Raw genomic sequence first — 25594 nt, 5'->3', positions numbered from 1 at the left:
GATAGCATCATTCTGTGGCTCCTCAGCTTCTGAGCCAGGGATGCTGAGAGTCAACTGAAGTCAAGGCTCTTCCCATTTTGCAGTACCAAGCACAGAGCTTGAGCTAGAAGAGACTCCTGTCCAAGGATAAGGATTTTATTTTCTTTTTAAAGAAACTAGGATCCATCCTAATGGCATCTTGGCTAGAGAATGCAGTAGGGGTGCTTTTCTCACTCTGACAGCTATCAATAGGGAATGTGTTATTTTGTCATGTCAGACTTCCTCAGCATAAGCTCATGATAGTTTTATGATGGAAGTTGAAGAAAACCTGACAGAACTGTGATTTCCTAAAGGAAACAAAGCAAACATAATCTACTTTGAAAAAAAAGTGATTTTATTTTTGTATTGAAAAGACCTGTCAATTTAAATAGATGTTTATTTCCATTCATGGTCTCAACCAGTGTTGTGTGTTAACATTATTCAGAACTGTATAAAAAGCCATTTGTGTTACATCAGTTAACATCCTAGAACACTGGGGTGGGGGGAGGGGTTTGAAGCAGCTTAACATTAAAAACAGGATGTTCCCAGAAAACTTACAACTGATGCGGCATCTTCTATTCTAAATTTATAGGAGCTGAAGCATATTGCAAATACAACTCAAGTTATTTGGTCTTCAAAACCAGATTGCTTTCATAGCAATATTGAAGCTGTCAGCTGAGAGAACACACACACACACAACTCTCGTGTGTGCAAACACACACATGGAAAACCACACTGAGCACACAACTGGAACACTCCATTCAGTATTTGGATTACATGTGTGTTCTGAATCCATGACAGATGAAATTTCAAATGCTAGTTGCCTTTTTTTAATATATACACGGTTTCCATGGAAACTCCAGATTCTGCACAATCAACTGACACTTATTACTCACTGTGCTGTGACGTTCTCTAGTGAAAGGGCCAAATTCAGAAACCTTTACTCAAACATGCACGTATCTTAACCAAAGCCAATGGAGAGGGGAAGTGATGGTTCAGAAGAGGGGTTGTAGGGTCAAGGTGTAGTTTTGAAAAACAGAAAAAGTGACAGATTGTCATTCAAAAAAAAAAAAAAAAAAAAAAAGGTTTTCAAGTCATTCTTTGGTTTATTTCCATGATTCTCAAACACTGTCCGAAAAGCCCAGAGACAGTCACGTGAGAAACCATAGCTCTAAAGCAAGCCCACAGCGTTTTGAAATCTTGTGTATTAAATGGTCAGAAGAATATAGGAATTCAGAATACCCCTTACATTCATGTCCCCAAAAAATCTAGTAACTGCTTAAGTGCATGCACTGAGGCATGACCGGCATGCCTGTAAATTCATATTGTTCAAGTTAAGAGTAAATATAGCTGCAAAAAACCCCACCCACCTATAATTAAATGGTCATTACTAGCAATACTATAGTGACTGTCTTGTTATTAAAGAAATGCAGACATGGTTTCTGCCTGTTTGGCTCTCTCAGCCAAAAGGAAGCTGTCTGCTCGATTTAGAAAGAAAGCAAATTTTAAGAATCCAAGGGAGTTTAAGATTTCCACGTTCCTGGGGTCAATTATTGATGTAAAGATGTAGACAAACGGCAAGTTTATGAAAGCATCTCTCGTACATTCCAAGGTTTGGAATTCAAAAGCAGATCTTAACTTCCTTATGCTTAAATGTTACGGTAGGCTTGGAAAACCAGTAAGAAGTGACATAATTATTTCCATGAAAAGGAAAGTAGAACTACATCTAACTGGCATTTGTATGCAAGCAGGTTTTGCTATGCTTTATGTAAGGCAGATTTTATTGCAAAGATAGTTACCAGTCTGCTAGTAGGAAGAAAATACAGGCAACTATACTTGGAGAAGATGGCTGATAATTACTAGTGACAACTTCTATTTTTCAGAACAACTCAGCTTTAATGTACTTTCTGGAAACAGCATTTTCATCACTGGTTTTCACTTCCTTCCCCATCCCATGTTAAGTATCAAAAAATTTCAAGAGTGGACAAAGAGAATTGTGGATATTTACCAACCAACATCATCTCATATTCCAATGTTATTTTTAACTGGAACAAATATAGGTCATTCTTTATAACCTACTGCCAGCGGTTGTTTATAAATATCTGCTTGCTGCAATAAACACTGGTCATTGAAATATTCACTTGCAGTGACTACTTGGCACTAGGTTAATATACTTGTAAAGTTTAATGGAAGTGCTTCTGATGTACATACAAGCACTTAAAACATCAGACTTTTAAAACTTAGTTTTGGGGGTTTTAATATCTATAGTTACAGTTTTCACAAGCATTTCTGAAAATATTAAATCTCTTCAGAAGTTTAGAGGCTCCTGTCTCAGCATATTTAAATTTCTCAACAATTACAGAACAGCTAATTGAACATTCTTTCTCCCTATGCTGAGACACACGGTACCAAAATTTAGCTATAAAAAGAGGCATTTTTGGTCAGACTGACCCCCAGCTGTCCCTTTAAAAGAAAAGCAACACAGTTCAAACCTGTCCCCTCCCTCCAGAAAAAGACACCTAAGGCCACAAATTTACATTTGCCAGAATATCAGGTGTTTTCTCTGTTTGTGGCAACTGTGTACATGCCCACTTAGAGAAATACAGTATGAAAGCCCCACCACCACCTTTAAGGACAAACCACCTCAGAAGCCAGTTTAGGCAGCAGTGCATATGGAACCACATTACATTGAAACAGTGTGTTAAAGCCATTCCAGCTAGTTAAACTAGTTTCTAACAATGTTTAATGGAAACTCCTAATTGCAGGAAAGAAATAGAAATCATCTTAATGTAGAGAGAGGCAAAAAGATGCAAAGATAACCACCACAATGATCCAATAGCAAAAACTCCTGTTTAAAGGTTTTCTTATGCTAAAAAAGGCACACAACCCTTGTGAACTAGAGACAAAAGCTAGCAGTACTACAGCAATAAACCCAGAAGAAAAAGCCTACCAGAATTACCCAATTGCCTACTGGGAAGGAACAATGAAGTAGACAGGCTGCTCTTGCTCTGTTTTGTTTGCAGGGAAGTGGTCAAATTTAATAGTCAAATTTAGCCACATTAAGAAACATTTAACAAAAGCTACCCCAAGAAACCAGAACAAAACCTGACCTTTGGGTCAAAAGGCCACAGACAGGCCTTTCCATAGCGTGTAGCTGAGTGAGTTCAGAGATTGGCAATGAAAGAAAAAAAAAAAAAAGCTTTAGACACGTGATGGGAACAAGCTTTGGGATTTATCGAACAGTCACACCAAGCTTCTCCAGCACACGCACTCCCTTTTCTTGGTATTCTTGTCGGGTCATCCAAAAGTTGTCTTTGTCTTTCATGATGTCTGCTAGAACTGCACCACCCAAAAACACCATGTGCTTTCGACGAGGTGGATCTTCAATTCGAATCTTAAATTTCTAAGAAAAGGAAAAGAAACTGTTACTAGGATTCTTGAAACAAAGCCTTTGAAAATACAATTGTCCTTTCCACCAAAACAATGACATGGAAACTGTTTAGTAAGAAAAATGCAACTAAAAAGACTGAAAGGCTAGCATAGGGCATTCTGTATGAGCTTCCAGCTTGTGCAACTGAAGTAAAATAACTAGTTTGCACTGGAAATTAGAGACAGCTATTGACACTTTTCCCAAAATGATACTTTCAGTGTATCCACAAAAAGCTCAAAAAGCTTAAAGACCGTATTTTTGCGTTTCATGAACACAGTAAAGAGAGAAACAGTTCCCTAACTTTTTATGGCTGAATTTATCTGAAGTTACCAGATCGTCAAATCACGAATTATTTTAGAATGATACCACATTTTAGAAGTGCAGATGGAACAGATTTTAAATTCACACAATCTAGACCAGCTCAACTAATTAATATTCTGTTAAATACTTTGATGCTAAAACTCTTAACTTCCAGAGCAAAAATGAGGACAGCCAAAGCTGTGTGTGAAATACTGTCTTAGATTTCAAGCATTTTGTACAATTGAGACATTCCATATAGCTGCAAAAGCTCCTTAAGAGAACACCTTATTAAGAACCAGGGACATTCAATTCAGTTCAACATTAGAAACTCCACCCAAAGGAATTTTCTGTGTAAATATCTCCTCCTTGAAAAGCAGATAGCATTAGAAAGCAGCAATACCTCTGTAACGTGTGTGTGGGCTGTTGTCTGCTTACTACAGTAACCAATGACAAGGGAAATACTTTTGACTATTTCACTTACAGCATGAACTAAAACTTTCACAAAATGACTTTTGCTCTATGATGACTAAGGCACAAAACCACATCAGCTTTGTTACTACATTGCATGTTGTGCCCTAACATTTATCAGCCCATTTTACATTCAAACTACCCCAAGACTTCAGAAATGACTCACTATTAGCACAGAGTAGAAGGTGGCTTCATTTCAAGTATGCATACACAAGTCACCTACGTGAAACTCAAGTGTTTGAAGAACTGAGAAGCAGCAGTTCTTCACAAAGTCGCGCTGAGGGCCACTCGCAGCTTCTGTCATTTCTGACTACTTGGTTCCCTCTAGTGGGGATTGAGAATAAACCTCTAGCGACTCGGTACCTACCGAGAGTTTTTCCACATCTCCTTTCAGAACTCGTTCCAGGTAGAGCTGTTTAAGTTCTCGCTCCAGTCGTGAAGGCAGCCCGGGGTACATAGTGGACCCTCCAGACAGCACAATGTGCTTGTAGAATTCAGACCTGACCACAAAAAAACAGAAGTCTTTTTAGCTTCATGTACTCTATTCTGTAGTATCAGTAGGAACCTGTACAAACAGGAGAGTAAATGCAAATCTAAATAATGGTCCCTACACAAACAGACTTTGTACAGATTTCACAGACCTGCTCACGCTTTTCCAGACATTCCAGAAAGCAGTAGTAAAAAAAGCCACGTTGCGCTTTCAAGATTTCATCCTTGCTCATTCATACTAAAACAGTTAAGCTCCAAGATGCCAGACTGAGCCCCATTTGCAGTGTACACCCTCCCCAAGCTGTGCACATATTAGTGCCTAAAACAAAAGATGTTATTTTGTTTGAATGCAGCTCCCGCATTGCCCCTGCACTCTGATGGCGGGTTCTAAGTGTTCTGCTCTTACCTGGTATCAATGTCAGCGGCCTGTATGGTGTTGAACAGCAATTCAGCCACACCAACACCCTCTACATTGATTAAGTGAGGCTGGAAGAGAGCCTCCGGTGCCTCAAACCGTTCTCCACCAACTTTGATAATCCTGCCATCTGGGAGCTAGTAAAGAAAAAACACCATTTAGAAGACTACTTTTAGCCACTTGGATACTAAACAAACCAAGAGGAAATGACCTACATTGTTCCCTGATGTTTTAAAACAGGAAATTGTTGGTAATTGTCACCACTGCAAGAAGTCATTCAATACTAGTGAAAGAAGATACAAATTCTTTAATCATTATGCAATTTACTTAGAGACATCAGGGACCAGATACATCCATACTGACCTACCAAATATTTGCTTGCCATACAGCTCCTAATAACAATTCAAAAAATTATCTTATAACACAAAAAAAGCTTTCCTGCAAGTTCTTTTCTTCTGTGTGTGATCACAGGAAGAGCAAGTTTACTATTCATCAGTTACCACTCTCATATATGTCACTGATAGATGGATGAAGCTGAAGCAATCTGACACGCTAGAGTGAGTCCACTTTCTCTACAAGTTCCTGTACTATAAACAGTTAAACTTCAAGGATCTATAATGACAAAAATGAGTACAAAGTCTTGTGGAAACTCTGAAAAGTCCTAAGAAGTTTTCCCAGAAGTAAACAATCTCATTCTACAGATTCCTATGCCTGGGAAGTGAGCTACTACCAACAACAATTCAGGAGAAATCAAAGCTAAATGCTACTTGAATTTAAACTTAGAAAGTTTAGGACAAGAAAAGCTGTCTCAAAATACTCACTGTGTAGGACTCCACTAGTACTGTGGTCTCTAATGCCAGTTTCTGCTCCTGTTCAATGTTGTATCCCACATAACATAGCTTCTCCTTGATCATGCGAACAGTCTCAAAATCAGCAGAATGGTTGAAAGCATATCCTCGCAGTAAGAGGAGCTACAGGGGAACATATTAGTTTAACAATAAATAAGAGGAACAGTGCAGACTTATTAATCAGTAGATGGGTACATTCAGATCACAGATCTTTAGAAGTTTGTCTCTCTTTTTAAACTGCAAATTTAGTATTAAGTCAAGTCTGTCCCAGTCTATCCACAATTACTAGAAAAGAGCTGCAGTATTACTCCAAGTGGGACATTTTCTTGGCCGTTACAAATTTAATTGTTACAAAGACAAGTGAAAAATAACCAAAACAATTCTTATATTTAGGACTTCACTTCAGGACACTCCAGTATATCTGTAAGATTTATCAATGCAGAATGTGCTTATATTGTAAAACTCCTAAAGTCTATAAAACATACTGTCTTATTTAATAATCGGGGAAAAACCACTGCACTATTTTGCACACTGTAAAACGAGTCTTTCTGAAAATAGACGAGTGGAACTGATAGAATACAACTTTTTTATTCTATGTATCAAGAAAGCCAACTTTTGAGTTTTTCTTTCCCAAGTATGGAATAAAATCCCTTCCTACAAGACTGCCACTAGGAAAATGTAAAGTCTCTGAATAACATCAGAAATATCACACAATTTAGATGAGGAAACATAATAAGGATGGATTAAACAGTATAGAGGATACAGGAGTTCTTCATGTAATTAACATGTGAACAGAAAAGAAAAATGTAGAGTGGTTTCAAGGGATTTTAACTTAATGTACCACAGACACCAGCCTCAATCTTAAAATTCTTTCTAGCTTACCTTAATGAGGTACCTAGTGATATCCCTCCCAGCAATATCTAACCGTCTGGTGAGATGAGGGAGAGAGAAACCTTCATAAACTGGGCAAATGTGAGTTACTCCATCTCCAGAGTCCACAACAACACCAGTCAACAAACCTAAAAGAACAGGGGGGAAAAGGGGGTATGACTTTTATTAGCATCTTCATTAAAAAAAGCAGAATAGTAGAGAGTTTAAGATTTTTTCATTGTAATCTCAACACAACCTGTTCTCCCAGTCATCATTTTGGGAAAAGTAGTCACAACTTGAAATTCAGTTATTCCATTCATCTGGATTTTAAACTTAAGATTTTCATTGTAACAAATGCTTTCATACACTTTTTTAAAGCAGTATTATCTCTGCTTTTTCCTAGATGTTTATATCCCCACCATTCACAGTTTTATCTGGTGTTTTGACATCTTCAATTGCACTCTAATTAAAGAGAATATCTAAAAGCATTAAATACTTGTTGGGGCACAAATTCTTCCTCAAATTCAGCCATGTATGTGCAACCTTATATTAATTTCTCAAATATGAAGAAAACTCGGGGTATTCAGGCCACAGTTTAGCATATTACAATTATTAGGGCTTGTTGACTTTGGTTGGTATTCAAAAAAACCAATACAAGGCTTTCAAAAGGTGGAGAATATTTGGACAACTCAGCACACTTCTATTATTTTTCCAACAGAAATAGTGTTAGGCTGAATCAGACCCACTTTCATAGACTAAATAAATTAACTCTGGTGAAAAAATTTACCTTAAACTCGTTCAATACTAAGGTGTTCAAACCTGAGATACCATAAGCACACAGAAACAGAAGTTTCTACACTTCCCTAACAAAATAAATAAGAAACAGAATTAATCATGAAAGCTGATTGAAAACCAGTTTTATAGTTTCCCACAAGCTACCTAAAGCAAGAAAATCAATTTTAAGGGGAGATCTTAAAACAATGAAGGAACATTTATTATGTAATGCTAAGATGTATTGGTTTGGCTGCTGTAATCTGTTCAAGCTTTGTAAACAGAAGGCAAACAAATTGGTTATTTGTCTCAAATGAACCAAAGAACACACCTTGGTTCAGTTGTGCAATCAGATCTTCAGATTTATTAGGGAACTGGAATAACTACTATGCAAACACAAGTCTTGCAATCAGACACACGCAGTAAGGAAGGAAACAGTCAGTCACAAGGGATTACACCTAACTCCAAAAGACTGTTGTGAGGAACTGCCAAAGAATTTCCTAGTTAGAACTAGGTTTTTGATATAGAATCCCCTTTGCATGTAAAAGGTAAATAAGCATGCAGAATTCCAGGGAAAAGCAACAATTAGTCTTAAGAGACTTTTACCAACAGCAACAAAATGTGGTGCACTGAAATGAGGCACTTTATGCAATTTTAGCCAATACTTCAATCTTTAATGTAATCTAGATAAGTAGAATGTTTTAAAGGGTTTTTTTTTTTCATTTTCAAAAGCAAATGTTCTACTTATGTGCCACTTGGGTTTTATATTTTAGAAGGTCTTCAACTTTCTTTTAGATTATAGTTTGTAGAACACTGTGGACTGTCCCTAAGTTGTTTCACATTTTTATTCACAAAGTAATTGAGCATTATCCATTAAAACACATGTACAATTACAGCAGAATTTAAGACTGTACATGTGATTTAATAAAATACAAGGAATGAAACCAAAGAAAGAGCAAGGAAAAAATAGTAGTAGCACAGACCACAGCAAATTAGAATTACTATCTAGGTCTACAAAAGTGATTTTGGTTCAACTGCTTCTAATGACTTGCATAACAGAACCACCCTTCCAACATCCCATCACTTTGGCTTTTGGACACAGAAACTATGGTGACATGTTAATGGGCGAAGATATTTATGTCCTGCTATGTGACAGCTAAATACCAAGCCACTAGTAAACAGATGTAAGGAGTCAAGTTCTTAGAACTGATGTGCTTGAGTAACTTCTTAAAATTCTGGATGGATTGCAGACAGCAGTAGAATTTCTATCGAATTCAGCGAATCTGTAATTTTCTCCTCGGGATGAGGATCATTTATTCTAGTTGATCTATAGCAAAAGAATCAACTACTTAATTTTTTTAAACTGAAAATAGTGCAAAAGTCACCTAGACATCTTGAAATTCAATTATGATAATTTTTTCCTTTGTCACAAAATCAAAAGCACGTCATATTAAGACTCGATGCCAAAGGCTAATGACTATGTGCTGAAACAATGACAGTTTTGATACACCTGGTTTTTCTATTTTCAAGTATGTCTCTACAGATGGTTCATGAAAATAACACCAACAGTGGTACCTATCAATAGTTCCTTAAAACAAAAAGCAGCACCCTAAGTAAGAGCTGAGCTTACTTAAAATAGCATCAAATTAAGCCCAAGACCCATTAATACCATACTAGTACTTTGGCTCTGTGACAGATTTATAAACTACACAGATTATAAGTTATCTTTGCCTACCTTGAGCATACAAAGTAAGAACAGCCTGAATGGCTACATACACCCCAGAAAACTGGTATGTCTCAAACATAACCTGTAAGATGAAGGCAAAAGTTAACATCCAAACCAGACCAAATATGTAAAGGAAATTTCATACATGTTTGAAAACTGTGTTTCTAGAACTCTATATTTTTGCTAATCAAAAACACTTTCCAAGAAATTTCATCACACATTACACACAAACATTACAAACCTACTTGCTTAATGGCAGCAAGTAGTACATTCAGTTCTATACCTTACCTGTTCACACAAGATGAGCAGTACGAAACATTCCACATGCCTTTAGCAATGAAAGTGAATACTTGCAAGAAACCCACACACCAATTTCTGCAGCTTTACTAAGCTGTTTTCCAAAGTGCTTAATGAGTGGGAGACAGTACTTGTAGACCAGCCAAGTACTTTGTTATTGAAGTGTGACTTGGGAATGAAATGTTTGTTAAAGGTATATGCTCTAAATCTAATGAAGTACGGGGTTGTGAGGTTTTTCTTTTTATTTTTCATATCATGCCCTACCAATTCTGTACAACTGCAGATTATGACAAAGACCAGAGTCTATGAGTCTAGAATAAGCTCAGTGCCACAGGTTGTTAGCTGTATTTGGGCCACCTTCTTCCCTTCTTTAAAGCATGACTGATGACAAACTGCTAGAATTGGTACAAAATCTACTACAATTGAAATAGTACAGGTAGGGCTGCAACTCATACTGTATACAAAATACCACAACTTTGCACAACTCTTACTGAAACCTGAAAAGTAACTGCCTGTCTTGTAGACTAGATTCCCCTAACCACTCAACTAGTTTCAGTGAAGAAGCAGAGTCTAAGATTAAAGGATGTAGAGTTTATGGGATCCTCTTTATAAACACAAAAAACTCCAAGTAACCAAATCATACTGTATAGTGATTTCCCCCTCAAAATGCTTTACCAGAAAACTCTGATTATTCCAACACATGCAGAAGTTTTGCTTTTGCTATTCTGCAGCCCCCTGAGCACTTCTGCAACTTCTAGGATTAGAAACTGATTAAATCCTAAGTACTCCCACAGCTGAAGTAAAAGATATCTAAATATTTTCAAAGAAAAAAAAAAGCTGATGCCTGACAATTTTAGAATTCTGAACTATTTAAAGCACCTCCCCTGTTAGAATAGCGTGATTCTTAACGGCTGGTCCATATCAGAAACCTGATCCTTGCAAAGCCAAGTTAATTATTTCATAGCTCTATTGAGCACACACAAAACTCCTGGGAAGCCTGATGCTGCCCCTTCTCAGGATATTTGCTGCGAGCAGGCACAGTGTAGCTGAAGCCAAGCAGAGAGAGACGGCAGGGGTGAGCTGTAGAGCACCCTGCCATGAGAACACCATGCTTTGGGCTTTTATAAACCCCCAATGTGAACTAAGGAATAGAAAAGGAAATATAATAGTCAGGTGCATAGGCTAAGGATGAGCAAGACATTACAAGGCTGGCTAGTAACTTCCGTAACGGCCACGATTTAGCACATACGCAATACCTTCAGAAAGAAGAAGCAGAAGTGTCTGCCAGAAAAGGAACAGTTGAAAGGGCACAGAAACTCAAAAAGAGATGCCATTTGAGTGATCATTGTCTAAAGCCAGCACTATTCCAACAGAAGACTCTTTCAAACAATCCCGAGTGCTTACAGCATGAAAAACTGATTTAACAAAAATCTGAACTGTCACCTTCATGCAACCAAAGCAATATTCAAATGGCATTGGTCACTGCCTTCATATGCTGCACTGAAACTCCAGAAGCCACTACAAAACCCTTTTATAACCAACATGCAGGCTTCTGGAGCGTTGCTATTGTTTCTTTCAAGACATCTAGGTCTGCTCTACTTGACGTGAAAAATGCCTTGACATGGGACATATGTATTAAGAAACCTTAAGATGTACACAACCATACAGGATGTTGTGGTGAAAAGATTCTTCCCCTAACAACAGCTTTTGTATTATCTACAGAGGGATGTTCTAATTTGGCACAGAAAGGAAGAAGTAAAAATTGACAAAAAAAGATAAAGAATACCTCTTTGGGATTAGAAGTTCCTGTGCTAGAGTATTTCTACAGCTATGTGATATGCCATTATAGTCTGGCTGCTCCTGAGGGTATTACAGAATGAGAAACGCAGCAGATGGAGACAAACAAACAGCGAACACTCAGTTAAACTAGTACTAGGTATGAAAGAAACAGCACTTTTAAAACACTTTTTACAATATAGCTGTCGTGAACACTTGCTGCTGTTACTGTGTGGCTGAGCCTGATGAAGCGATGAGGTGAGGAGAGAGAATTACTGCAAGGAGAATCAAGTACAGTGTATGTCATTATCTGTCATCTTGATATGGTCCAGATGACTAAGCTTTTCTTTTCAAATGCTACTACATTGTATCACAAAATGCAGAGATATTATTGTATTTACTGCAGGCTTGAGGAAAAAAAGTCTTAATTTAGTCCTCTGTTTCATACTGGGCTAGCCTCCCTGAAAAGGAGGAGTCCATGGGAAAAATGGAAGGGGTTTAATTATGTTGCAGTTAAAATCTAAATATTGCTAGTCTGTATAACACTGTGATCCATTCAGAATATTAATAGGAACAATGAGCTTCTGTAACTCAAATCTAAATTTACAAAAATGGATTCTAGGTCTCCCTAATCCTCTGGATCACTGTTAAGTACCTAAAGTCTCTGGAGTGGTTCATAAAAAGCAAATAGAGCAATACAAATATTTTATCAGATTTCAGAAGCCATACAAGACTTTTCAATTTACAGTATAAAATTACTCAGTCCTAGAATAATTCAAGCCCAGCCTTTTGTGTTCATTGAGAAAACAGAAACAAGAACACTATTGTAGACAGCTGAAAAGCAAAGAAGCCTGAACAGGAAATTCAACCATTCCTGTTACATGGGGGCCACAGGGAGTAATCTGCTATGTCTCTCACACCACAGCTGACTGATATACAATGGATGGTATTACTAATGTTGCATTACATAATACATAGGTAACATATCCCTAATGCCTGCAATTGCAAAGAAGTGAGGAATTGATTATACAGCTTGATTTTCTTTTCACTTCAGTTTTTCGAACTTTGCTATACTTCACCTGCTCCCAAGTCACTGTATGAAAAGATTTGTGTAAATATATTCATTGCCACATTGCAGAAAGCACTACTGTAGCTGTGACAACAAAAGGATTTTACAGGAAAGGTCAGCAGGTGGTGATAAATTCTTGTTAGACCAAGCAATAAATTTGGGGGGAAAAAAAAGAATATAGACACACAAGCTTCCTTCTTCAAAGTTGTAATAAACAGATAAGATTTCACACTAGAATACATTTTTTTCCTGCCCTATCAGCTACTCCAACTACACTTTATTACATTTTTGTTACACTGAATACTTACATAAATTGACAACACCTATGATCCTCGAGAGAAAACAAAATGGGAAACTAAACCTGTTGTTCTTGTCAAACATTACTGCTCTTCAAAATCGAGTCTGTCAGTACTAAAGCTGAACAATATACATCTGACAACCTACATTAATGCAAGGTTTGGATGGAGCTTAGGTCACCCAAGACGTGAGATTGAGGACCCAAGAAGCAGGCTTGCTTCCTTAGGAAGGTTTCACTTTCAAAGATTAGTCAATTGGCTGTCATCACACCTTTTTCTCAGCTGCCTCCAACAATATTGCTCCAACTGGTAAGCATCATGTTGCTCAAGCCTCAACTGCTTCTTAAGTATTATTGGCTTACAGAAGTCCAAGTCATTTAAAGTAATTAACAATTATCCAATAGCTAGTAATCAATATATCTTGGATACCTGAAGATAAACACATATTTCCAATTGTGGCTTACTAGTGATATGGCTTGAGACAAGAAGCCAGCTTATAGCTTTTGAATTTAACCACAGTAGCCTTCATGACTGTGGCTGTAGACAAGTTTGGGTTAGAAATGAGGAAAAATGCTTTGCTGAGACTGTTACTAGGTGTACCAAGAAGCTAAAACCTCTTTACAGTCCTTCAATGACAGTATATATCAGTTTCTACTAGGCAGACATACCTCCACGATCTTCTCCCTGTTTTTTGTTGGATTCATGGGAGGTTCTGTGAGTAGTATTTTACAATTTTTTGTGTCAATATTAAGTTTTTCTGGTCCAAACGTGTAATCCCAGAGGTGCTTCATGTCATCCCAGTTCCGAACTATGCCATTCTCCATCGGATAATTCACTTCCAGCATTGAGCGTAATTCACTTGCTTCATCACCAACCATAAGATCCTGTGAAATTTTAATACAAAAGATATGTGAGTGTTTGCAAAGCTTACCAAACACTAAAATCCTCAAGAATGGCAGTGAACTGCTCCAGCCTGTGTCCAACTGTGTTCTTAAACAATGCCCACATTTTAGAATTATTTTCAGGTACTTAGGAGAAAAGTAGAATATATTTTATGTAGTATTTAAATTTGGTTGCTCCCCATCCCAAACTTCTCCAGAATAAACTTTGTTAACTCCATTCTCCAACTAACCTTAAACCAATAAACTCTGCTACAGCTAGATACCACAAAGGCCTTTACAAGTACAGATGTTTCTCCACTGACAACTCCAAAATTCTATTATCAAATACTAATTTCAAAAGGCTGAGATGCAAAATAGCACATAAAGGTAGTAGGAGGGATTGGCAGAATATTTTTCCATGCATGTTGCAAATTTCTGTGCACAATACCAAAAAAGGAATAATGAGTGGTGAATAAGCATACTGAACAGTAGCAAAAGCAAATAAGAGATTAGAAGTTCCACACTAGACATTAAAAGAAACAATGGTTTACATATTGCCTGTGTCAATAGAGTATGAAGAGATACATCTAAATAGAAAATATACTCTAATCTGTTCCATGCCAAAAGTCCCAAGCCAGAACCCCCAGTAATGCATTCTTACACAAATACAACCAACTAATGCAGAGTTCGTGTAATCATGTCACACCGATTAAGCAATCTGTGTATTGAAGTTAGTTATGCAAACATTGCACATTCAAATTAGTAGCATCACATCTCCTTTCCCAAGTATTTCCCAGAGGAAATAAGCACAGTCACAATACTTTGGCTGCCTATTATATCCCATACTTTTCTAAAGAAGCCTCAACTGACTTGCTCATATTTACCCTATAAAAACACATTTCTAGGTGCCAATAGCATGATTTCCATACTACCACATTATATTCATTTCATTGCAAAACCCCCCAGCTGTTTCAATCCAAAAATCACACCACAGTCTGCAGTTACTGTGGCACCAAAACCTTCAAAGTTAGGTTCACTCAACCTACTATTCAATACTAGGGGAAAAGAGATGCACAGTGAAAATTCCAGAGTCCAGTCATCGCTGCCTTTTTAAAGAAGCAACCTAAACAACTACTATTGACTATATAAAAAATAAGTTAATTGAAAATAGTTTCAGTCACACCATTTCTCTTCCAACCCCTCTCCCTGACAAGGCGTTTGATGTCTTTTCCCTAGCACAATCGATGACTACTTAAAATAGAAGGCAAGACTAACATTTTAAATAAATCAAAGGTACTCCAGTGAAGCTATACTATGAAAACTCCACCATGCAGCCACATCATCGCTAAGAATTTAAGACAACAGAAACTCCACCAGTTAGAAGAATTGGAAGCCTTTTTTGTGCATTGTTCTTTGAGGCTCTACGCTGCCCAACAGGACATAGCCCAGGAAAAACCACCATTCAAATGTGCAATGAAAGTTGCACAAAATTTTCACGTCCTTATAAAACAAAGTTCAAGAGCAGAACAACTGTTCTCAACAGGACACTAACAGACGTGCACTCGGGAGGTGAAGAGGAAGAAGGACAGCACAACTGAATTTGCAGAGAGGAACCTGTATCATGACATTCAATGCTTTACACCACTTTGGCTCTCAATATCTGACAAACATGAACATTTTCTCCAGTTGTTGGTTTGTAATGTAAAACATAGCAATTTCTACTGTTAAAGATGCTGAGCTCAGGTTGATCTTGAAGAGTTATTCTTACATCTTGCAAAACTACAGGTTATGTAGCATTTAGAAGCAACACATAAAATATTCTCATGAATTAGTTGCTAGTAAACCAAAGCAATGAACAACATCCAAAATAAGTATGTGTTCAAGTGTAAAATGTAGGACAAGACAAAACAATGAATAGCATCAAAAAATAACATAACAGCTACTAGGTCCCGTCAAGCAAAAATGGTAAACAAACAGCACAGGGGCACCTCACTTACCATCTTTTTGTTATTCTACTTCAACGGGTCAAGAAAGGTGAAGAAAGAAGGTAGAAGCAAGAAAGTCAGAAAAGGCCTAAATGAAATTCTCAAATTATTTTAAGTACACAGTAGAAATAGGCTGAAAAGAGATGCATGTACAGCACGAAATGATCTGAGTTAGTTTAGTTAGGGCCAAACTAACATTCTGGGGATCTCAGATTAAAATGTGTCTTTAAAGGAAGCTGCTACCACTACATGTCAGTGGCATGTCACGTTTATGCATCTTAGGTTGCAAACAGGATCAGTATATCTCTCTAATTCTCATAAATGGGATTCTGTGCATAAATATTCTGTACCACTGGAGTTTTACCCTGAGCGATGGGTTTATCTGAACTAGACAAGACTGCACAAAGCATCTGACCATAACTAGCGCTGATAAATGCTAAGTTCCAATTTTGCTTTAAAAATTCTGCTTTAAATACCCAAGAACTGAAAACTGTAACATAAAAGCATTCACCTCTAAGTAGGCTAATTTGTTCATGTATCATGGAACAAATACCCAAGAAGAATCAACTAAGAGATATTTATTTAGGTTATGGTATCTACTCTCAGAATGGAAACAAGCAATCATGAAGTCCAGTAGACAGAGCAGTGTCTCAAAGCTCTTTCCCTACAGCAAGCTATGGAGGTAGGAAGATAATTCAAGCTGCCAGGAAGCACTATGAGATATTTGAAGGGTATGTACACAAACATTGTCCAAAATTATACTAAAGCCACTTCCATGATTATTGAGATTTTTCCTTCTTCTATTCAGTTCACTTTAAAGTCACCTAAGCTGTCAAAAGCTACAGGATATGTACCAGCAACGTTAGGGCAAATCTACTTATTCTGTGAATTATGTCTGAGGAAAACGCATGCAGAGTTTCTGGCAGCTGCCTTTGCACAGGCAGTACCAAAGAGGCTGGTCAGAGTGTAACCTTCTGCCTCACTTCACATCTCAAGAAAGACCTTCTCCAGGCTGTCTTTGGCAAAAACTGAACAGAACCATAAGTCACTGGGTCTGATCTGCCCTAAAATCCTAATTGTTTTAACTAGTCAAAGCTACTCAACAATCCCACCTTCCTAAGAATATTAATCCCTAAACCTGCTGCAAAGATTAGTAGGTTAGTAAAAGCTATGAGCAGCATCTATGCTTCTGGTCTTAGAGTTTTAAAGTTGCAGTTTTAAGCAAAATAACGCCAATAGTAACTAAACTTTTGCATTTATGTCCTGAACTGGGGACTCGATGAGTAGGAGAAAAAGCCATATCCCTGCTGTTGGCTGAAATGAGAATCCAGAAGGAAAATATGGACAAAGCAATTTGAAGTTGGTAGCACAATACATGGATGATAACCACTGTTTTGATCAGCTTCCAGGCTCTTTTCACAGAGTTTCTAAATTTCTCAGGAACTACAGCTTTTATGAATAGTTTTGAAAAGTTACACTGATAATCTTCTTGCCAGCTTCTTTCAAACTTATCTTGTAAGAACTCACAGTGAATGGTTAGAATTAAATTTTGGCATAAAACTCATCTGCTAAAATACATTTCTTTAGGAAATCCTCAGGAATCTCGCAAAGAAAAATGGCACTCACACTTAACAAGTCTCCCTACTGACTATCCTACTGGGATAGCCGAAGTATCTGTGGCAGGGATTTCTTCTCTTGACACGCTGCTTCCTTAAGTACAAGTGACAAGCTCTTACAGGCAGATGCTACAAAGCCTCTAGGAAGAATCTCAACACAGTTCATACTCTCTAAAATACACCCATGTGATCCAGGCTCAAGCAGAAGACAGGCAACATACGCAAATATATAGTTCACCAGTTCTTTTGCACTGATCTCACAGCAACTACTCATTTCTACCTTCTATCTTACCAATTCAACAGTCACCTGTAATGATATGAAACTAACTTATTAGATAATCAGAGGATACCAAAACTAGCAGGAGAGGCTGTATCAGATCAGCTGGAAAAGATTTCATGACTTCAACTGTGAGACTTCACTCATGAGAATTTTTCTTGGACTTCAGACTTGTACATCACTGCATAACTTCACAAAATTTTACCAGGACCTCCTTGAAGAAATTGTCACATCACATTCAAGTACATATCCAAAGAAAAATCTCTTCCTGGGTCTTGCAAGAGAAAGGAAAACGTTTCCCTCTTCATACAGAAACTCCTGTCTACTGTGAAAGGGAAAGATCTTCGTCCTTTCAAACACACTGTCACAAAAAAAATTGGTACGGTGATATTTTGTTTAAAAGTAGATTTTGGAAAGGTCTGATGCCCTTCATCTTCTTGACTTCCTAGTATGGCCTTCTGCTGATAACTTTTTACAGGCAGCAGCAATCAGATAACTCAAGTTCTCCTTGCCACACAGAGGGTTCTGAAAATAAGGAACAAGGCTGGGAAGGCTTTTTTTCTTCTTCATTTTACTAAGCTGCTGCTCACAAACAACAAGGAAAGCAAAATTAAAAGCCTGTCCATATGTGGTTCTACTTGACCTTCACTGGCCTAAGTGAGGGCTTCTACAGTTCTGCATTGTCTCCTGCTTCTCCTGCAAGTTCCTGCTTCTGCCTTGCTCTCAAACTGGAGCCATCACAATTGTCTAGTAAGGAAGTCACCACTTTACCTGACAAAGAATTTACCCTTTTTCAGCTGGATCAGCTCACTAAAGTGGCTCACCACATGACTACACAAGCAGTATGACCAGCACAAGGTGAGAATGTGTGGCTAGAAGCAAGAAGGGAGGATGTGACCACAGCAGGGCCAAGACACTTACTGAAGCATATTGCAGCAGCTACTAACATTTGAAGTGTTACTCTATAATTACAAAATAAAATGAAAAATGATAGCTCCCTGCAGAAAAAGATTCTCAAACAGGGGTGTGTTGCCCATTCCAGGCTTGGAAATAACGTCTCAAGAAGAAGCTGGCTCCATCTCTTAACTGCTGTAGAGTACCTACGTCTACCAACTGCAAAAAGAAAACATAAACAATAGAAACAATGAAACGCAAACACAGCCAAGGTTCAACATCTCGTACAAGATCACAGATGATCAACTGTGAGCAGAAAGCAAACCGTATAGAAAGACCTGGAAGCTCCAGCAGTTCTTCCACATTGCCTCAGAATCTCAGAGTACAGCTCTGTGACAAACATCAGCCACTTCTGTCTGATTTCTGCCTTCTAATTTTGACATCATTTACATATTAACATTTGAAATCTCCTTTAGCCCAGAACCCCTCAAACCCTACCTGCTGCCTCCTCAGCTGTACTATCTCCAGTGTTTATTCTGAAGTAACTCCTAATACCTTTGTAGTTTGTGACAAGCTAAAATCCAGTACAGAAATGAATTAAGAGATACTGAAACTGCATAAAGGGGAATTAAGGAAAAAGCATTTCCAAACATTACGTAAGTCAAAAGCTGCCCTAAATATTTTTATCTGTCAGAAAGGAATAATAATGAAAAAACCTCTTACCTTGATTTCAATGTTTCCCACTTTTGCAGTTGATCTTATAATGGGTCTTCCAACCAATGCTGGAAAAATGTGCTCTGGAAAATTTGAGCCTGCATAGCCACATTTCACAAACTGAAAACAGAATAAATAACTGTATCAGAATATGCATTACTTCTGTTTATCAACAGAGACCTGGTTTGGGGTAAAAAATTAAAAGCCTAAATTTAAGAGCATGTGTCCCACTGGAAACCAATTAGATTTATACTTTCAGATCAATTTTACACATTTCAGATGACATGTAGATCTGTAAAACTGACTTAAAGTATTTTCCAGAATGTTTTCTGAATCACGGCCAGATTTTTGAGAACGGTATTAGAATGACCAAGTATGTTGAGAATCCGGTGTCTGAATGTGAATTTCCTGCCACTCCATAAAAGAGTTCTCCAGCAATCTGAAACCCATAATTTTGTAATGGATCACCTTATAATGAGTACCCAATGAAACCAAATTAAATTGCCTCTCCAATTAGAGCACCCAGTAGTGTAACGAATTACACATCAGAAATGCTGTTATATAAAGTGGTTAACGGTGAACTAGGAAATAATCTGTGCAATTCAGAGGTATTTTTCAAGAGTTTTGTCATTTCCAATGGTTCTTCTAAAGATAAAGATATAAGTTTGCAGTAAGCACTTCTAAAATCACCAAATACAACCAAAACCTCTGCTGAAGGTAGTTCACACCAGACTAAGAGTGTTTGTTCCCCAAATATATACAAATGGAAGCTTTATATCACTGGGTCCCAAGATAGTTTGCACACTGAGAAAACAGTGGGGAATAACTGAGCATTAAAAAAAACCCCAAACATACAGTCCCTAGAAGAAGCTCAATTGTAGAAGAAATTTAAATGTGTTACTATTTTAGCTAATGGGGTTCAGCAAATCATGCTCTTCAGCTATCAAAAAACATAGTCACTAGAAGCAGCTCAACCGCAGAACAAGAACTTTAACTGTGTCAGCAAGAAATTATTATTTTAGCTAATGAGGATCAGCAAATTATGCTCTTCAGTTATCCTTCTCTGCTTTTCATATATCACACCCTGATGCTCTGCCTGCAGTTCGTGCAGAGCAGGCTTCTCTTTTTGACACGTACTTTGAGTACCGCAGTGTAATGGCAAAATCCCACAGTCTCAAACTAAACATCACACTTTTTCACCTGCAAAATTACTCTACCATCTAGGTGTAACAGCAGTAATACAGCAGCACAGGATCATCTAGGTCAGAGGGAACCTCAGGAGCCTGTCTTGTCCACCCTTGGGCTCAAAGCAGTCAACGGTGAATTCAGACCGGGGCTTTGAGCGGTTGAATGCTGGAAGCCTCCAAGGACAGACAATTCGTAGCCTCCTTGGGACCCTGTCCCAAAGCTTAATTAGCCATTTGAGGTGGTATTAAAAGCAATCTGCTAGAATTTCCAAAATGTTCATTGAATTTTCTGAAGTGAAGTCTGAAGACTGCCACTGAAACAATTATCACAGCAAAGAGTACAGCTAATTGCTGCTGAGGGGAATTCTGCCATTACACTAACATGAAAAGTCACTTTCTGTTCCTCTAAATTATTTGCTTTGCTGCAGTAAAAAGAGCATCTATTTTGGAAAGAAATTTATAAAGCCAACTACAGAAAGGGCCAAGAGGTATTTTAATAAAAAATGGGCTAATATTTTTGCTTTTTCTGACCTTAATGTCTTTCACCCATTCAGTGCTTGCTGTCTCCAAAGGCAGAGTTGTTTGGAATGCCTGAAGAATGACACTGTGTATATAACTCTACTTCAATCTGAGAGTTCTCTGAAAAGGCAAGTATTTATCAACTCTTCTGCTTCTATTAATGCCAAAAGTACCTAGGAGTTACACAGATCTTATCTGTGTACTCAGGAATGCAGTGCTGCCATGAGATAGCACAGTAGTCACAAGCATTTCTGGGTCACTCTACCTGAATACACCAGAAGTTTTACACCAGAGGAAACATCCCAGACATTCTGAAGGACTGAGTCAAGTCCAAATAATGGTGTCCAAATTTTTTTTAAAGAGATCTCCCTTTCAGATTTAGCAAATTACTGCATTTAAAGCAATCACAGTTTTTGTTGTGACTACAATACTTAGGCATGCTTCTTGTAAATTTCATTGTGCAGGATCTGGTCAAGCTACAACGGAGTTCTACAAAACAGCTCATACACTCCAGCTCCAGTTTAGGGTTTCATAAATTGTTCCAGATTAAGCCATAAGCACCTCCAGATAGCTCATGCACCTTTACACTCATATCTTTACTTAAAGCTTTTTCCTCCTTTTCTTTCCCCAAGTCAACACCAACCATGTTCATCAACAGAAGTCACAGGACCAGTAACATCTAAATGAATTTTTTCAACTCAAGCTACTGAAACACTCCTCAAGAAGCTCTGCTACCCACACTTTGAAACCCTGCTGTCTAGGCAAGTAAACTCCAAGATTTATATAGCAACCACTGATACAGGGATTTTGTGCAGTAGTTGTTCACCGAAGTTCCTCTTGGCCAACCTTAAAAACACCTCTTGAAATCATATATGACCATGCTGACCTACAAAAATATAAGCCCTTAACTACTTGAAATCTAATAGTAAGTTCCATCCCTCTTCCACATTAGTCTTGACACACCTTCCTGGGTAGCTAACAATGTTGACAATTAGTAAATCCTAGACTTTAAAAGCAGTTATCCAACCAGCCTAAAACACAATCAAAACCAGATTTAATCTGTGTGAACTACAATTAGCAAGACTCAGCTTAGACTTTCACGGTTTGTTCCCTACCTCTTTCAGGCCAGAATACAGAATATTTTTACAAAGTTTGGTAAACTCAAGAGTACACAGACAGCACTCAGCTTCCCCATCAATGAAAAAGTATCTCCACTGTAGTACACTCCCCGACATGATATTGAATATTCAGCTGGTTTGATAGGTTCATGATGATAGAAATTATTAACATTGGAAATTATGGCTGAAGAACCAAACATGGTAAAATTAGCAACAGGTTAATGCACCTAAAAAACCACAATGTATCCATTTAACAGATCTTGAACAGTTTTAGATTTTTGAAGGGGTACAAGAAAGCTGAGATACTTCTCCCTCCTTCATAGAAGATCCTCCAAAATCTTCAATTAAACATTATGAACTGCAGTAGCTCAGAATATAATCAGCTTCTCCTTTCCAGAGACAGAGACTCACCCGTTCTTTCCACTCTTAGCATGAAACCTTCTAAGAAAATTTAAATACAGTGCACTTGTTTCTCTTCCATCCTTTTTGTGCACATCCCTTGGAAAAACTCTCAAATAATTTCAGTACAATGCTTAGTATACACTGTATCTTGAACACTCAGTGAATTTACACATCTTCCTAAGGAAGCCAAGGGTTATCATCACTGATCTTTGCAAACATTTGTTAAGACATTCGGAATGCTTTAAGAATAGCTACTTAGCCTGCCTGTGTGCAAGACCACATATGTGAGTAGTTTTACCATATATAGTTTCTTCTCCATTTCACTGTGGTTTATACCGACTCTTTCACTTCCTACTGAGTCATCAAACAGTAAGAACTTGTATGTATAAGTATTCTTTCAAATGACGAGAATGAGGAAGCTCACCAAAGGGTCACGTGCCAAGTTTTTAAATGAATACTAATATTCTTATCAGGTCTCTGTGCTTGACTCTTTCCATTGATGCAATTCAATCAAAACCCCTAAATACAAAAGCAATTTTATAGCCCATTAAGTCACTTACTATTTGTCCTAAGAACATCCATTTCTAATGTTTTAGACCTTTTGAGGTGCCACTGCCTAACTCCCTCCGACACTAGGTGTTGTAAGAACTTCCTTCTAGTCACCTCTTCCTCAAAGACTGACTGCAGCCATTAAAGTCCTACTGCAGTGTTAAAAAGAACAGTAAATTTCAAAGACAAGACTAAAGTTCAAATGTCATCTGATTTTTCTGAAGCTATTCTCCATTTTTATGTATTGTTTCTAGCACCTGGCAAGACATTTAATTTCCATCATGGTTTCAAGTATGACATATGACAGCGCATCTGCAAACACTGATATAAGGCATCTCTTTCTTGTCATATAGAAGAAACATTTTTACCAAACATTATTTTGACAATATAGGACTGTTTGATAATCTCAATACATCATTGGGGCTCAAAAGATTTACTGGATGCCATTTTCTCCTGGTTTTAATTATCCCAATATTAGTTCAATTATCCCAACTCAAACTAAAATATTTTAAGTTTCCTGATGTAACAATTATTTCTCCATACTTTGCTTTCCCACATAATGAACTCCAGGGCCAGGGTACTTCCATCTGCAGTTGCTCTGCTCAGAGGCCAAGTACAACCCAAAGCCACGGAGGCTGAAGGGACACAGGCCCCTCCCCTCAGCTCTATAAAGACACCTTCCACCCTCACAGTTATTTATACCCCGCTAGTACAACTCAGAGGAAACAACGATTAGCATTCCAAGCTGTCTCTTGATGTAAAAGCACATGCTGATGTGTTACACTGAACAAAATGTGTGTTAAAAACCCAGCTTAGGAAATTGGGTAAAAATAATGGCTTCTACACCACGCTTTGTAGCTCGCTGACAGTGGCCAGAGCGCAACACTGCTGTCACTGCCGAGATCCTAAATGATTCACAACTCAGTGATCTATTGCTACCTGAAGGACCCCACTAAAGGATGAAGCTCTACGTTTTTCATATGGTCCTGATAGTAAGAGTATTAAAAAACCCAAACCCCTAAACCCCAACAAAAAAGCTTCCACGTCCCCTTGAATGAAGAGAATAGCGAGTGCCTTCTTTTTTTCCTTTCCTTTTTCAAAATTGTAGTGTAAAAAGCACCCAAAGCCTCTGGACCCCAGCCCTGTTAAAGATCTGCTATAGGATGAAAACTGAGAAGACATTACAACTGTCAAACCCCAGAACTGTCAAACAAGAGGTTGTTCCTTCAGATGCTAATTGGAAAACCCTCTAATTCAAGATGCTGATTTTCCATCAACGACATCCTTTGTCCCAACTTTTCCCTCTTGGGCTCCAAAAAGAAATTTCTTCTTTATTCCAAGTGTTCGTATAAAACAGAATAAATCACTTCCTTTTTTTCTTCTCCATTCAAGAGATCATTTCATGCCATCATTTCTGTTAATTCTCCCCATAATATTTCTTTATGGGGGAGAGGGAAAGCCTAGATTGCTAAACAAAACTACCACAGGGAAATATCCACCTACAGCATCTTATCTTTTTGCTCTATAACGGCACCTTTTTTGCTTCCTGTCGAGGCACCTCAAAACCTGACATCACGTCACTGACAAAAGGATGCATTTCTAGTGGTCTCCATGCATGCACTTCATGCTCACGGAGGGCAGAAAACGTGAAAGGATGGAGCAAAAAAACCTTTGGGGTTCTCTTCATTAAAAACAAATGTCAATTTTGAGCCCACTGCAGATCAGGAAAGTATTAAAGGAAAAGGATGACGCTCCATTTTGACCAGTAGCTGAAAAAAAATAAATTAATAACCAAACCCAAATATTTCCCTAAAACTATGAACCCTGCATACAGAGAACACACCTCCGGTTGCTTAATGTATAATGTGTCTATTCATTTTTGTAAGAAAATTGGTATTTTTGGTTAAATGGTAGGTGCTACAGAGAAACTCGCTCAGGTCACGTAGTGAAATAAAATATTCACGGTAAAACAGCAAAATGCCGGGCGATGGAGGTGGGGGGAGCACAGCACAATACCCGGTGCATCAGATACGGCACCGAAGCCCCCCGAAGGTAAGATTTTGCTCAGCTGGCTTGGAAATAAATGAACAACCGGCAAAAAATCGGGATTGATGATTTTCCACGCCGAGCTTCCCCCTCGCCCATTCATTCCGCAGGCCCGCACCAGCCTCCCGTGTGGCGGCGGCCGCCCGCGGGCCGGGGCTGACGGCGCGGCCCTCGCCGGCCCCGGGCAGCGCCTTGCCGTGCGGTGCGGTGCGGTGCGGGGGAGGGCAGGCGGCCGGGCCCGGTAGCAGCGGCGGCGGCTGCAGCAGCAGGCCGGGTGCGGCCCCGCGGGCGCGCCGGCAGGAAGCCGGGCTGGGCTGGGTCGGGCCGGGGGGGAGGGGGGAGTCGCCCTGCTTCCCCTTTCCCCCCACCCCCGCGGCAGGGAGGGCCCCGGGGCCGGAGCGACTCACCCCGGTGCCGTTGTCGCACACCACCACCTTCCTGCCCAGCGTGTCCATCGCCGCGCGCCGCCGCCTCGCACCGACACCGACCGGGCCGCCGCCGCCCCAACCGCCGCCGCCACCGGGCCCCCCCCCGCCCGCGCGCCCGCCCTGCCGCCCGCCCGCCGCGCGCGCACGCCGGAAGCCGTCAGCGCCCGCCGCCGCCCAATCGGCGCCGCGCCGCCCCCTCCGCCGC

General features: G+C 38.9%; 1 protein-coding gene across 1 annotated transcript; it reads right to left on the bottom strand.

Annotated features, from left to right (window-relative positions):
- Positions 1 to 352: 352 nt before the first annotated feature.
- Positions 353 to 25487, bottom strand: ACTR2 (actin related protein 2). The gene is made up of 9 exons (XM_061989202.1): positions 25369 to 25487; positions 19150 to 19260; positions 13442 to 13657; positions 9345 to 9417; positions 6851 to 6987; positions 5942 to 6091; positions 5112 to 5257; positions 4584 to 4716; positions 353 to 3421 (listed from the first exon to the last, which is right to left on the bottom strand). Exons 1-9 carry the CDS (start codon positions 25414 to 25416, stop codon positions 3251 to 3253), a joined length of 1185 nt encoding a protein of 394 aa, XP_061845186.1. The 5' UTR covers positions 25417 to 25487; the 3' UTR covers positions 353 to 3250.
- Positions 25488 to 25594: the final 107 nt, after the last annotated feature.

This window comes from Colius striatus, chromosome 2, assembly GCF_028858725.1.
Source record: "Colius striatus isolate bColStr4 chromosome 2, bColStr4.1.hap1, whole genome shotgun sequence".
In the NCBI taxonomy this organism is placed as follows: domain Eukaryota; kingdom Metazoa; phylum Chordata; class Aves; order Coliiformes; family Coliidae; genus Colius; species Colius striatus.
Note: the sequence above shows the minus strand (reverse complement) of the source record. Positions and strands in the feature narration are given on the sequence as shown.